The sequence below is a fragment of the Sarcophilus harrisii genome, chromosome 2 (assembly GCF_902635505.1).
Source record: "Sarcophilus harrisii chromosome 2, mSarHar1.11, whole genome shotgun sequence".
Classification (NCBI taxonomy): Eukaryota; Metazoa; Chordata; class Mammalia; order Dasyuromorphia; family Dasyuridae; genus Sarcophilus; species Sarcophilus harrisii.
In genome coordinates this window covers 18,584,633-18,598,553 of record NC_045427.1, presented here as the reverse complement: position 1 = coordinate 18,598,553, position 13,921 = coordinate 18,584,633, and the positions used below count along the sequence as shown (strand labels likewise).

Below are 13,921 nucleotides of genomic sequence, written 5' to 3'. Positions count from 1 at the left end.
GGCTGTCACCTCTCTGTGCGGAGAGGAATCCACCATCCAGCTGGGGTGTGGGGGCCTTCCTTTATCCCCGAGAGAGCTGAAGTTTGGTTTCTGGGCTCAAATAAAAGAAAACCATGTCTGAACCAAGAAGAGTAGCCTTTTAGCTGAGTCCAGGTGAAGCCCAGCGGGTGGCTGGAGAATGAACCCAGCCCAGCATAGGCGATGATGGCCCCATGGAACAGTCCCCCTGCCGGAGCAAGGGATTCAGAATACCCAGTGAGAGATGCTCGTGGACCTTGCAAGAGACATGTGGCCTTGCAGCACAGGAGACAGGAGCTGGCCCTTGGGCATGTATCTGGGTCACTCAAGTGCCCTTTATGCATGTCCTTCCCAGCACCGCACTAGCCACCAGCCCACCCTATCTCTGTTCTACTCTACAAACAGATCTTTGTCATCAGATGTGTTCTCTCTACGGGTGCCCCTCCTGCATGATCCCTAACCATGTTACCACTCTCCTCCCTAAATGATATGTATTTACTTGGGATTCCAGAACTATGAGGAAACTGTTCTATTATTACTCCTTTTCTTACTGTGTTTTTCATTAAATACTTGTTCTGAAATATGTATATCGTCGGTCTAACTAAAGAAAACCTATTAGTGAAGGCTCGTGAGTTATATTCATTATGGTCTTTAGATCCACGGAGTACAGAAGATGGGGGGAAGCTTTTCAAGGGGGTGCTGCAAAATAAAACTGACTTTTAAGAATCTACAGAAAACACGCTGAAGTAGAATCATGTAAATTTAGGTTCATAATGGTGATTCCCCAAACCTGGTCTGCTCTGGTCTCTAAAGTTAGGATTAATCCTCACTTAAGTTAAGCTTTTGCTTCTCCAGGAGGCATTTACCATCATCACATTTGAGACTCTTACTTTATCTCTGATTTCCCTGCCCTCACTCTCTAGGATCTTTAAATATATTATATATATGATTTATATTTAGATAATATGTATTTAGATATATTATATATAAAATACAAACTCTATTGCTATCCTATTACCAAGGCTGTTTATCTCCACACACCCCCAAAGACATCTGCATATCCAGAATCGCAGACTGGAATTTCTCCCTGCTACTCAAAGATCTTTTATAGATCCAGCCGCCCAAAGGATCATGGGCTCCGGAGGCACACTCCCTCATTGTCTGTCTTTCCTGCCTTGTATCAGCCCTTCAGCTGTAGAAAGCACCTTCCTGCCACAAGTGGAAGTATTCTAACATCATCAATCCTGTCAGCTAAAGAGAGATCAGCTTCTATCTCTTTGTCTGGAGCAGGCTTATGACTAGAAACAACAGGGAAGATTATGCTTTACTAAACTTTTCACAGTAGGAAGACTGTCCCCCAAATGCACTTCCTGATTTCCTATCCTCTCTCATGCTGGAACATCCTTCTGTCGTGTCAGTCCCTTTCCCCAGTGAAAAGTGCTTTCCACTGGTCTCCATTTGGGAGAAAGTCCCAGGTGAGCAATGTTTCATTGACCTCCATTCACCTGGGTGAATAGAAGCATTCTCCTTGGTGCTTCTGCCTCTTCAGGTCTCACCCCCATATCCCCTTCCCAGATACCATCTCTCCATTCATCTCCCCTTTGCATATTGTCTTCTCTCCGTTAGCATGTAAGTTCCTTGAGCATAAACTATACCTTTCTTTTTCCTTTTATTTGTATCCCCAATAAGTCTGACAAAAAACAAGGACTTAAAAAACTTTGGCCAATACAATCTTTGGGGCTGATAAAGTGCACTCTGAGTAACTCTCATCTCAGCCCAAGTGGGTAAGAAAGTTGTGTTTCAGGCCATGTGATTTCTACCTGCTTCTGTTCAAGGCTACCATGGACAGCTCCTGGAGGGAAAAAGCTTCCTCACCGGAAACACAGATCTGCATTGTCTTCTGGGCAGGAAAGGGGGCAAGAACTGTCTGTTCTTCTCCTCTTGAATTGGACAGAGAGATGGTTCCCAGGACAGGAGCCCAACCGCCTCAGAGTTCTAGCCAACCAGATGTTCCCTGATGCATCTCCAGACTCTGAAATCTGATCGGAGGTTCTCCCTGTCCTCTCACCCGGGCACCCATGGAAATGTTCTCGTTCTTCATTAGAAGGTACCCATCTGATTCCCACCTTCCCTGTTTCAGGGATTTGTCCTCTTTGAAAAGGGGGAATTAGACTGTATGTTGTACTAGTTTGGGAATGTGGCTTAAATGAGATTGGGGTCAAGTTCCTTTCCAATTCTGAAATTTTGTGGGTCTGGAATTCTATCATGTATGACACATATTGTGTCTTTACTTTCAGTTAAAACTGGACCCCCAAAGAATGGGGGACATAGTTTGCCTTCCCCATAATCTTCAGGAGTCAACAACAAGTAGGTCACTCACTATTTATTCAATAAAGTCTTAACGAATAAATCAATAAAGAGCCTCATAAAACATAAAATAGGCTAGAGTAGAGAGAAGTTGGTCAGTACCCACAAAATATATATACATACATATACCCACAATAATCTATATTTGAAGAATCATACAAAGAACATGAGGCAGCAAGGTAGTGGGAAGGACAGTTTATTCTTCATGGTCAGTGCTCTGGATCAAAGGTAATGAGCATAAGGGTAATGATGGAAGGAAAAGTGGAGGGGAGGGAGGAGAGGGTACAGGAGGGTAAGACAAGGGGAGAAAAGTTCGTGTGTGGGGAGGTAGGTAGAATAAAGGTTCTCTTTCAGGGCAAAGAAAATACAACCAGGACCCTCCAAAGTACACTTGAATCAGGGGTTGAAGAACCTCAATTCATTCTTCTGATTCGCCACTTCTAGGCCTTGATCTTGCAGATGTAGGGGAGCCTTACTTTACACAGCTCATCCTTCCATGCTTGGAATCCTACAAAGAAAGAGTATAGGTTATGTTTGTCTGGCTAGCCTGGGTCTGATGGTCCCTGTTCTGATGACCATTTTTCCTTCCACTCATTTGGGTGTGAGAGTGGGTCATTGTATCAAATGAAACAACCTAGGCAACTTAAAACAATTATTTTAATTGACTCAACGGCTCAATCTAGTACATTAGACTGGAATTTAAAAGTCCTTGATCATTTGAGAAGGTGTAAAATCTATAGAAAGAAATGGAATGACGCTGAACAGAGGGTGCATTGGACGAGACCCTATCCATTGCCCATCTTGCTGCCTGGAATAGCGTTGGATACTAAGGATGTCGCCCCATGGGATTTCCCAGTTTGAGACCTCTTTTTTCTTGTCTTTGTCTTTTTTCTTGTGTTTGTAGGAGAAAGTACCTAACCTTGGGATTTTTCTGTGGAGGAGGGGTTGCAACAGCTATTCTTTCTATCCCAATGGAATTTTTTTTAATTTCAAAGCATAATTCCAAGTCTGTATGTTTAATTAATGTGAACTGATAATTACTGGGGAAAGTACACCAGTAAAGGCTTATTATATAATCAGTCCCTCAGATAGACATATGTAAACTTTTACAAGTTCTCAGAATTTCAATCTCCTTGTGTATCCAATAATATCAATATCCATAATCCAATAAAAGCATGGAAGTAAATGGCTTCTGGAAATCCTGTAGGATGTAGATCTAAGTTTACTTTGAGAATCCTGAGGAGAGAGGGAGTAATCTTCCTCTAGAACCTAGCCTGCCAATGTCAGTGGGGATTGGAAGATTCAGTTCAGATTGTGGGCACACAGCTATGACATTGTGGCTAATAAAGGAGAGAAATAAATAAAAGTGAGGTAAAGGGGAAGTGAGGAGAGGAGAAAGAGAAGAAAAGGAAAGGAAGGGAAGGGAAGGGAAAGGAAGGGAAAGGAAGGGAAGGGAAGGGAAGGTAAAGGAAAGGGAAGGGAAGGAAGGGGAAGGTGAAGGGAAGGGAAGGGAGGGGAAGGTAAAGCGAAGGGAGGGGAAGGGAGGGAAAGGGAAGGGAAGGGAAAGAAGGAGCAGAGGAGAAGAGAAAAGGGGAGAGGAAGGACACAGCACAGCTCATGTTCTAAAGACCCCTAGAGGGACCCCTGTGAATCCAGGGTTCAGCAAACACAGATGTGGCCTGGCTATTGCCAGAATTCTTGCTGTTTCTCTCTCTCTTTCTCACCTGAATCCTGGGTCAGGATTACACAATAATTTGGGTTGGTTTGACTGGGGGCTCCCTTATCCCAGGATTGAAAGAGAAAAAGGCCACCGCTGGACCAGCGCCACCTGCGGTTCTGGGGGAGGGGTCAGATAATGCAATGGTTAGTAAAGAGTGAGACACTCCCAATCACTTCCCCTCCCATTCTTGTAGACCAGCTGTTAATGAACCTTCCCTGGGTTTCCCCAGAACATGTGGGGATTGCTCTGCCCTCTAAGCCTTTCCAGATGCTGCTGTTACTATTCCAGCTGCAATTCCTAAGCCATCCCCCTTCATCCACTGAGAGCCCTGCCCCCACCAGGGACCCTTCTATAATTTCTGAGTCTCAAACTCCTCTATCCTGCTGTGACCCTCCTCGTCCTGGCCCAGCCAGTCCCATAACCTGAGGGACCCCCAAATCACAAACCGATCCCTAAATCCAAGCTTTCCTCTTTGTGACGGTTCTCTACTTTCTCTGCTCTCACTTTCTCCTTAACCAGCTTTAGGCTGGCCTGATCTTTGTCTCCCAGCCCACAGAAAACAGTCCTCTAAGTCATCGGGGAGCCCTGAATTCCCGGGTTATTGGCTTTTTCTCAGTTCATTTTCTCCCTTTCTCCAGCGCCATCTCCAGTCATCTTGACCTATGTCTTGCCACTGGCCCCGGATGACTAAAGGAGAAAGTAGGGTTGGTGACTTTGCATGGCCCTGTCTCATGTAGGTCCTAGTCACCTGCAAGTCAACACATCCTCTTCCTGATGTCAGGGGTCCTCCAAGAATGAAGGACCAACAGCAAGTGTCTCCTTCCATATATTCTCTCTTTTCTAATTTGTGTGAGAGTCAGAGACAGACAGACAGACAAAGACCCAGAAAGAGACAGAGACACACAGAGAAAGGGAGAGACACACAGAGAGACAGAGACAGACAGGGAGACAGAGACAGAAAGACAGAGACAGAAAAACACCAAAACACACAGAGAGACACAGAAAAAGAAAAAGAGAAACAGACACAGAGAGGCAGAGAAAGGGAGAGACACACAGAGAGACAAAGAAAGGGAGAAAGAGACAGAGAAAGGGAGAGACGCACAGAGACAGAGCTACCTGCCCCGATAGCTCTTGCATGGACTCAGTGTTTTACGTCTTGTCCCATCCGTTAGAATGTGAGGTTGGGGGCGGGGTTCTGGGGGGACAGATTGTTTTTACTTTTTTGTAAGCTCGGGTCTTATCACAGTTTCTAGGGGAAGCCCAGGCTGAGCACACTGAGTGTTAGTTGAATCAAAAGCAATGGGAAGGGGCAGCTGGGGGGCACAGAGGAGAGAGCACCAGCCCTGAAGTCAGGAGGCCCTGGGTTCAGATCTGGTCTCAGACACTTCCCTTGGGCAAGTCACTTAACCCCAACTGTCTCAGCAAAACAGAAGCCATGGGCAGGGTCCTGGGGCGCAGATGGGAGGTGGGTTTGCCCCATCCCCATGCCTAAATTTCCCCTTCGCAGCGGTCATCAGGTTTCTTTTCCCTTTCCCTCCCTTTCCCAGGGCTCCGGACCCTTATTCTGGAGAGGAGAGAACGATCCCGAGCCAGGATGACTGGCACAAGACCCCTCCCCCATTCCTCTTGGGCAGAGAGAGGGGGGCGCTTGTGGGTCTCACCTCCTGGGGGTCATGGAGGCCGATCCAAATGGGCTTCTGGCTGCCGCCATTCTCAGCAATCATGGTGGCCACGAAGCGCGTCTCAGCCTCGCTGAGCAGGGACACGAGGTGGCCGGAGGGGTAGTCTTGGCACAGCAGCTGGGGGGAAAGCAGGGGGCGAGCGTCAAGGGGGGAGGAGGAGGGGGATGGGGAGCACTACCAAGGGCCGGGCAGCCAATGAGGCAAAAAGAGGGTGAGGGTCCTGAGGCAGAAGGGCGGAGGGAGGTGAGGAGGGCGGGGCTTCCTCCAGGTCCCAGAGCTCACCCACCGGGGGTCCCCCCTCCCCTCCCTCAAGGATCCCTTTCCCCAACCAACTTCGGCAACGCTCCAAGTCTCTTCGTAGCGGATTAAACCATAGCAGTGGGAACCAAAGGAACTGAAGCCTTCGGGGCAGGAGCTCCTGGCTAAGGGAGCATCAGAGGGGTCCTCCAGGCCTGGGGAAGGAAGACAAGGGGGAACCTCAGCTTCTGCCTGAAGTCCCAGAGGTCCCTGCTGCCGACAGGTTTCTTCCTTCCCACAGCCCTTTGCTCCGGCCCCCTCCTTTCCTACGAGGACTGTGCCAGGTCCAGGGGACGTTCTCACCTTGGACCAGACCTGGGAGGAGCAGGCAGGCGAAGAGCAGCTCTGGGAAAGTGAGGGGCAGCATCCTTTGGAGTCTGAGGACACAGAAAGAGCCCCTGATCCCCTGCCCCCAAGTCCTGAGGGCAGCTCTGGAGGGGCTCGGAGCCCCTTCTGGCTTCCCTGAGCTGAGGCTGGGGGCCCTTCCACCTCCCCTTTCCTGGGATTCTGGGGCTGGACCAAAGCTGGACTTAGCTGGGTCTAAGGAAATCCCTTTCATAGAGGTTGGGGAAGAATCTTTGCTTTCATTTCCCTCTAACCGTGCTCCCTTCCCAAAGTGAGACACCTCCTTCCTGCCTCTGAAAAGGGAATAATCTCATGTGTGAAGTGACCAAGCCCTGCCCAGGCCCTTCTCTCTCACTCACCAGACTGGCCGGACTGAGTCTGACCCAGTGGGGACAGGACCCTTTATAAGGAGAGCACCAAAGGGGAGTGAACATGGCCAGGGTAGAAGAGAAGGGGATGAAGGCAGGGATGGGAGGGTGCAGGAGCTGTGCCAGGAAATACCTTCTTTCTGGCACAGAGGAACAATAGTTTCTCCAGGCAGGGGCAGAGGGTTAGTCCCTTTTCCCATAGTGACCAGCTGGCCCCTTCCCATAGCCTTGGGAAATCTGAGATGGGATGAGGAGGAGGAGGAAAAGGAGGAAAAGGAGGAGGAGGAGGAGGAGGAGGAGGAGGAGGAGGGAACTTTAACTAGGATGAATGAGCTTCCAGTAGCACCCTGCTATGGAAGGAAGGAGTCTAGGAAAGGGGTGGGGCAAGGGAACTGCAGCCAAAGGTGGCAAGGGGACATGAGGTCTTGGCCATCCACACCCCTTAACAGAACTTCCTGGAATCTCTAAAACAAAAAAGAAGTCTGAGAAGTTTTGGCAAGACCAGCAATCTTAAAGCTTGCCTTTCCTTTCTTTTTTAAATGTGTGCTTGTCAGACATAAACTAATTCCAATTACCAAGAAGAGAAAAAATGGATTGTATATATTTTGAATGCATATTAAAATCAATATGACAGCACCAATGCTGTCCTGGTCATTTGGGTTTCTATCTATACTTCCTCCTACTCCTTTCAGAATATATATATATATACATACATACACATATATTATATATAATATGTACAATATAACATATACAATATATAATATATTAATATATCACTAATTAATATAATCAACAATATATTATTTCTATATTATATATGTTAATATATAATGGAATAATATATTATTAGCATTTCAAGAAGATCTTTTTGCCTTTTCTTTTGTTATTACCATTATCTTTATACACTAATTCCCATACTTTGAAAGCCCTTCCTTTTATCAAAGCAATATTGTCAAGCAAAACAAAGGCACACACTGATTGTATCTCAAAATGCCCGTCATATTCACGGGGCACTTCTCTCTGATTAACCAAAGTGGAGTAAATGCCAGGGAGTGATGTGGATGAATTAAAGGGCTCGAAGGGCTTAGTGACTTCTGAGCTGAAATTCCAGATTTCTAGAAGGGCTCTATGACACTTTTTTAAAGGACATTTTTTATTGTATCTTTTACTTTTCATTTATTATTTCCATTTCTTTATTTCAGAACATTATGGAACCCTTAGAGTTATTTCAATGTCAAGGTTTGCATATATTCTGGGGCAATCTCTGCCTTCTACAATGTGGTTACATGACCTGGATGCAGTTTTTATCACTGTTGAAGACATCTGACAACATCCTTTTAGAAAGCATGGGAACAAGCAACCTGCCTTGCTTCACTCCATTGGTGACTGAGAAAGAACAAAAGCATCATCATCGGTGTAGCCAAGTAGAATGGTATTGATCCGTCCCACTGAGTATTGCTGGTCTAGGGACATGATTTCCCTAAGTTCAATTCAAATCTTTAGAAAGCACACTACATTGTATTAGGCATTCTGGGACTAGATGTGCTCCCCAAAGTTCCATTGAATAATGGAGCAGCCAATGGAAAGAGGATGCTCTTAACCCAGAATGTCTACACCTAGGTCAGTGTCAGTCATGTCTCCCAGGATCCAAACATCTTCCATAACTCTGTCTTGGGTGGTCCAGGGGTGCTCCAAACCACTGCAACATCAGTAAATGTCTGAGGCCAGATTTAAACTCTGATCTTCCTGACTTTAAATACAACAAGCCCCATTTTCTTCTACCAGAAGCCTTTCTTGATCACCCAAACCCCCCTTCCATAATGATGAATGTTGGAGGGGACATGGAAAAACTGAAACATTGTTGGTAGAGTTGTGAACTGATCCCACCATTATGGAGAGCAGTTGGAACTATGTCCAAAGGGCGATCAAAATGTGCAGACCCTTTGATCCAGCAGTGTCTCTATTGGGTCTGTATCCCAAAGAGATCTTAAAGCAGGGAAAAGGGACCCACATGTGCAAAAATGTTTGCGGCAGTCCTTTTTGTAGTGGCCAGAAACTGGAAACTTAGTGGATGCCCATCAGCTGGGGAATGGCTGAATAAATTGTGGTATATGAAGATTATGGAATATTATTGTTCTGTAAGAAATGATCAGCAGGATAGAGAGGCCTGGAGAGATTTACATGAACTGATGCTGAGTGAAATGAGCAGAACCAAGAGATCACTGTACATGGCAACAGCAAGATTGTGAGATGATCAACCATGATGGACGTGGCTCTTTTGAAAAATGAGGTGATTCAGGGCAATTCCATAGACTTATGATGAAAAGAGCCATCCGCATCCAGAGAGAGAAATCCCCCCCGGAAATCACCCAACAAAGAGCATCATCATAAAGGTGGGGTAGTGGGGAGAATGCTGGGGGAAGGCCAGAAGCTGCTCAGTATTGGAAGGACCCTCAGAAGACATTGAGTTCCACCCACAGCCGTATAAAAATCCCCCCCTGGAAATCACCCAACAAAGAGCATCATCATAAAGGTGGGGTAGTGGGGAGAATGCTGGGCCGGAAAGAACCAGATTTGGCTCTTGCTTTGTGGATCAAAGCATTGTATTTTCACCTTTGTTGTTGCTGTTTGTTTGCTTTTTTTCTTATGTTTTTTCTCCATTTTGAGCTGATTTTTCTTGCACAAAATGACAAACGTGGAAATATGGTTAGAAGGATTGCATATGTTTAACCTATATTGGATTAGTTGCTGTCTAAGGGAGGTGAGGAGAAAGGGAGAAACATTTGGAAGACAAGATTTTGCAAGGGTGAATGTTGAAAACTATCTTTGCATGTATTTTGAAAAATAAAAAGCTATTATGATTTTTGAAAGAAAGAAAGAAAAGAAAAGAAAAATCAGGCAGGTTTCAGAAAAACCTGGAAAGACTTATAGAAACTGATGTAAAGTGAAATGAGTAGAATCAGGAAAATTTTATATACAATATCAAAAACATTGTAAGATCATCAACTATTAATGACTCAAGCTCTTCTCAGCAACACAATGATCCAAGACAACTACAAAGAATTCACAAAGCAAAATGCCATTAACATCCAGGATAAAGAGTTGATGGATTGTGAATGCAGATTGAACTATACTTTTTTTTTAAATTAATGTTATTCCTCTTCATTATTTTTTTCTTTTAATCTGTTTATTCTTTCACAATTGTGACTATTTAAAAAATAGGTTTTACGTGATAGTACATGAATGACCTCAATCAAATTGCCTAATAGGAAGGAGGAAGAAAACTTTGGAAGTCAAAATCTTGTAAAAGTGAATGCTAAAAATTGTCTTGATATGGAATTGGGAGAAAAATAAAATACCATTTTAAAAGTTTTTTTTACGAATATCTTCTTTTTAAAATGGAAACAAAATAAACACAGGAGACATTCAGTTGTAGAAGACAAACATGTATTTTGATGTTTTTAGTACTCTGGGCCATAAAATCCATATAGAAATTTGGGTGAGGAAAGAAGGGAGGGAAGAAATTGGGGAACATAAAAAGGAAGAGGAGGAAAGGAAGGAAAAGAAAAAGAGGGGAGGAGAAGGAAGAGGAGAACAGGAAAAGGAGGGAAGAGGAGGGAAGGGAAGAGGAGTAGGAAAGGAAAGGCAAAGGAGGGGATGAGAGAAAGGAAGAAGAAGAAATGGAAGGAAGAGGTGAGAGAAGAAAAGAAAAGGGGGAAGAAGAGAGAATAAGGGGAAGGAAGAGACAAAGAAGGAAAGGAAGAGGAGGAGAAGTTTCTTTGGGAGGCTGAACTTCTGGTCTCCTGAGTCCATTCCTAGCTCCATGGTGACTTCAGACTCGGTTCCCTGCTCTCTTCAGCCTCCATCCAGGGGCTCTTAAGTCACCCTAGACTGAGAACTTGCAGATAAAGGGAAGCTCCTCGTTGCAGTGTTGATCCTTCCACTGTAGATACCCTGAAGACAAAAAGAAAAGGAAAAGTGGTCTCCACTGTAGGCTCTGAGCTCAGGAGCTGCCCAACCCCATGGGTGAGATATGGATTTATGGCCTGGAAAAGAAAGAATTGAGGAGAGAGGGGAATAAAAGAAGAAATGAGCAAGAGGAAGAGGGCAGCCTCAGCTCCCCGAGGTCCCGCTCGACTCAGGGGCAGGGATGGACATAGGAGTGAAGAGAAGGGGTTTTGCTCTCTCACCTGAGCGTGGGGACAGACTCACACAGAACCTGGGGGTGGTTTTCGCGGGGGCTCCTTTCTCCCAGGTATGTAAGGCAAGCACAGCATTGTCGCTCCAGTGCCAGCGGCGGTTCTGGGAAAGGCCAGAAGCTGCTCAGTATTGGAAGGACCCTCAGAAGACATTGAGTTCCACCCACAGCTATATAAACCCCACCTGGAAATCACCCAACAAAGAGCATCATCATAAAGGTGGGGTAGTGGGAAGAATGCTGAGCCCGAAAGAACCAGATTTGAATCCTGCTTCAATCGTCCCAGCTATGTCACCTTGCACAAACATTCTGCTTCTGTCTGCCTCAGTTTCCCCATCTCTAAAATGTTGATCATGGTAGGCCCTCCCTCCAAGGGCTGTTGTAAGGAACTTATTGAGCACAGTACAGAAAGCATTGTGGAGCCTTAAAGTGGTCTGTCAATGCCAGCTATCATTGTTATCATTGATTCCAAGTTGAAAGGTCACCTAAGCGACCACCTCCCTTTGCACACTTTTGAAACTTGCCCAAAGTCATGCAGGCAAAGCTGGGATTTGAACCCAGGACCTCTGACTTCCAATCTGGGATTCTTCCTTATACTCTGATACCTCCCATGATGATCAGCCTCTGTTTGAGTGAAGGGGGCTGGAGGCAGCCCATCCATTTCCATTCCCCTCTCCCAAGGACACCCAGAGAAATGAGTTGAGTTTAACAATGGGTCTCTGCGTGGATGGCCCCAAGGGGAAGACCGAGGATAGGTAAGAAAACTGATCGTGGGGATGGGGAGGCAAGAGTGTCAGATGCCCCCTGGAGTGTCCTTCTCTTCTCCATGGCTCTCTCCTCCCCCTATTTCCCCTTCCACCCACTCAGCCCCAGAATTCAGACAGAGGAGATGGACTTGGGGGGAAGGGGGTTGGAAAAACCTGGGAGGGGTCGTGAAGGCCGATCCAGAGGTAACTCCGGTTCTGTCCGAGACTCTGGGTGGCCAGGGCAGCCACAAAGGAGGCTTCGGACTCATTCATCAGGGACAGGAGATGGCCGGAGGTCAGGCTTTGACACATCAGCTGAGGAAAAAAGGAGAAGGGACATTGTAGGGGTAAAGACAAGGCAGAGGGTCCGCTGCCCAGGAGAGGGTCTGCAGTGAGAGGGAAGGGGAGGAAGGGAGCGCTATCAGAAAAGGCAAGGACTGAGGCACTTGGGGAGGTCTTCTCCTCACAGAGAGGGAAACTGGCCCAGGGAGAGCCACGGCGGGGGGGAGTGCTGGAGGAGGATTGAGGATCCAGGTGGTAGGGGGAAAGCATGAGTGACGTCTGGGTCAGCTTAGGGGACAATGAAGGTGCAATCCCCATTCCCATCCCATGGCATTGACCAAGGAGCCCTGAGATAAAATGGCAAACACTCCTCCCCTGCCCCCCCCTGACAGGTGCCTATAACCAAGCACCTCTGCGGCGTTCCAGGTTTTGGGCTCCTGGAACACTCCGTAGCAGTAGGAGCCATAGATCTTGGATCCTTCTGGGCAGGAGATCTGGGGAGGAGTGGTCCATTTGGAAATCTGGCCTGCGGGCAAGACGGATAAAGAGAAGCAAAGTGAGAAACCCAGGGCCTTGCTATGGGAGGCAGGTGGGATCAGAAGGAATCCCCCCATGAAGCTGGACTTCTCCCCTCTCTGGAGTAGGATCAGAGATAGGGACTTTATCTAAGTCACACAGCGGGATGCTGGGCCAGCACTGTGTTCACGGCAGCCAGCTGCATCACACCCTGAAGCCCTCTGACGGTCCCAAGGGAGCCTGTTTTCTCGGTCTGACTCAGGTGGGAGACACCCTGGACAGGGGTGACTCACCCAGGACCAGCTCCGGGAGCAGCAGGCAGTAGAAGAGCCACTTGGAGAGGCTGGGGAGCCACATTACATCTGTGGAAGTGGGGAAGACCCTGAAACCCTGGGCAGCATCGGCTTCTGAGCTTACGCTGAGATGGAGCCAGGGAAAAAAAGGAAAAAAAGAGAGTTCAGTGGGATTCTTCTTCCTCCTCCCTGTTCTCAGCAGTGAGTCCATCCTGCCCTCCCACCCCTCTAACTCCCCAAGGTTCTGCCTCCTCCTCCCTGAATATGGGGAAATCTGGACATTCCCGGAGAATGGAGGGTCCCGGAGCCCTCGGAGAAGCTCCCAAGCTCCTGGGACCTTAGGAGGGACTCCTTGCCTAAGAAGGTGTGGGAGGTCCATGCTCCTAGAATGGTTCTCCCCTGCAGGTTCCCCACTTACCCTCTGGCTGGTCTGGATCAATATGTCCAGTGGGGGCCTACATGAGCCTTTATAGGGGGGCAGAGGTAGGAGCCTGGTGGAGGGATAAAAGAGGAGGGAATGGAAAGAGGAGGAAGGGATGGCCCTGAGTAAGGAGCCGTCTCTTCCCAGAAAGGGGAGGTGCTGGCAGGAGAACCCGCTCTTCCCAGCAGAGCCAGGTCATGATTCTCCCAGAAAGGAGCTCAGGAGGGTCTCGTCCCCAAAGGACCTCAGCTGTTCCTTTCCCACGGCCAGGGAACAAGGTGCCCCAAGGCGAGTGCATACCCAAGGACCCGAGAGCTGAGCGGAGAGAGGAGGAGGATGGAGCAGAAGCCAAGGCCTCAGGCAGTGGATCCCAAAGGGAAAGGGGCAGCAGGAAGCAGTGACAGAGGAGATCCCAGAACCTTCACATTTAGTGTCATTGCCACCCGTTACATATCTCCATCGTGCTCTAGGCTTTCTGACTTTTGCATCACATTGTCCACATCAGCATTTCAGAGTCAGAAGGGACCTCGGTCCCAACAAGAGCCCCTTTTCAGCTTGCTTCTGCTGGAAGACATCCCTTCCTCCCTAGGAAACTCACTCCATTTTGAAATAAATCTAAGCATTGGGGAGTTTTTCTTGACATTGAGTTAAACTTCCCTCTACAA

The 13,921-nt window shown here is 47.3% G+C and overlaps 1 protein-coding gene across 1 annotated transcript; it reads right to left on the bottom strand.

The window, feature by feature from the left end:
- Nucleotides 1-2,565: 2,565 nt before the first annotated feature.
- LOC100913384 (lithostathine-2-like) lies at nucleotides 2,566-13,382 on the bottom strand. The gene is made up of 11 exons (XM_031949674.1): nucleotides 13,254-13,382; nucleotides 12,836-12,960; nucleotides 12,437-12,552; nucleotides 11,919-12,059; nucleotides 10,991-11,102; nucleotides 7,250-7,259; nucleotides 6,388-6,452; nucleotides 6,121-6,239; nucleotides 5,767-5,904; nucleotides 4,110-4,221; nucleotides 2,566-2,893 (listed from the first exon to the last, which is right to left on the bottom strand). Exons 2-11 carry the CDS (start codon nucleotides 12,897-12,899, stop codon nucleotides 2,826-2,828), a joined length of 945 nt encoding a protein of 314 aa, XP_031805534.1. The 5' UTR covers nucleotides 12,900-12,960; nucleotides 13,254-13,382; the 3' UTR covers nucleotides 2,566-2,825.
- Nucleotides 13,383-13,921: the final 539 nt, after the last annotated feature.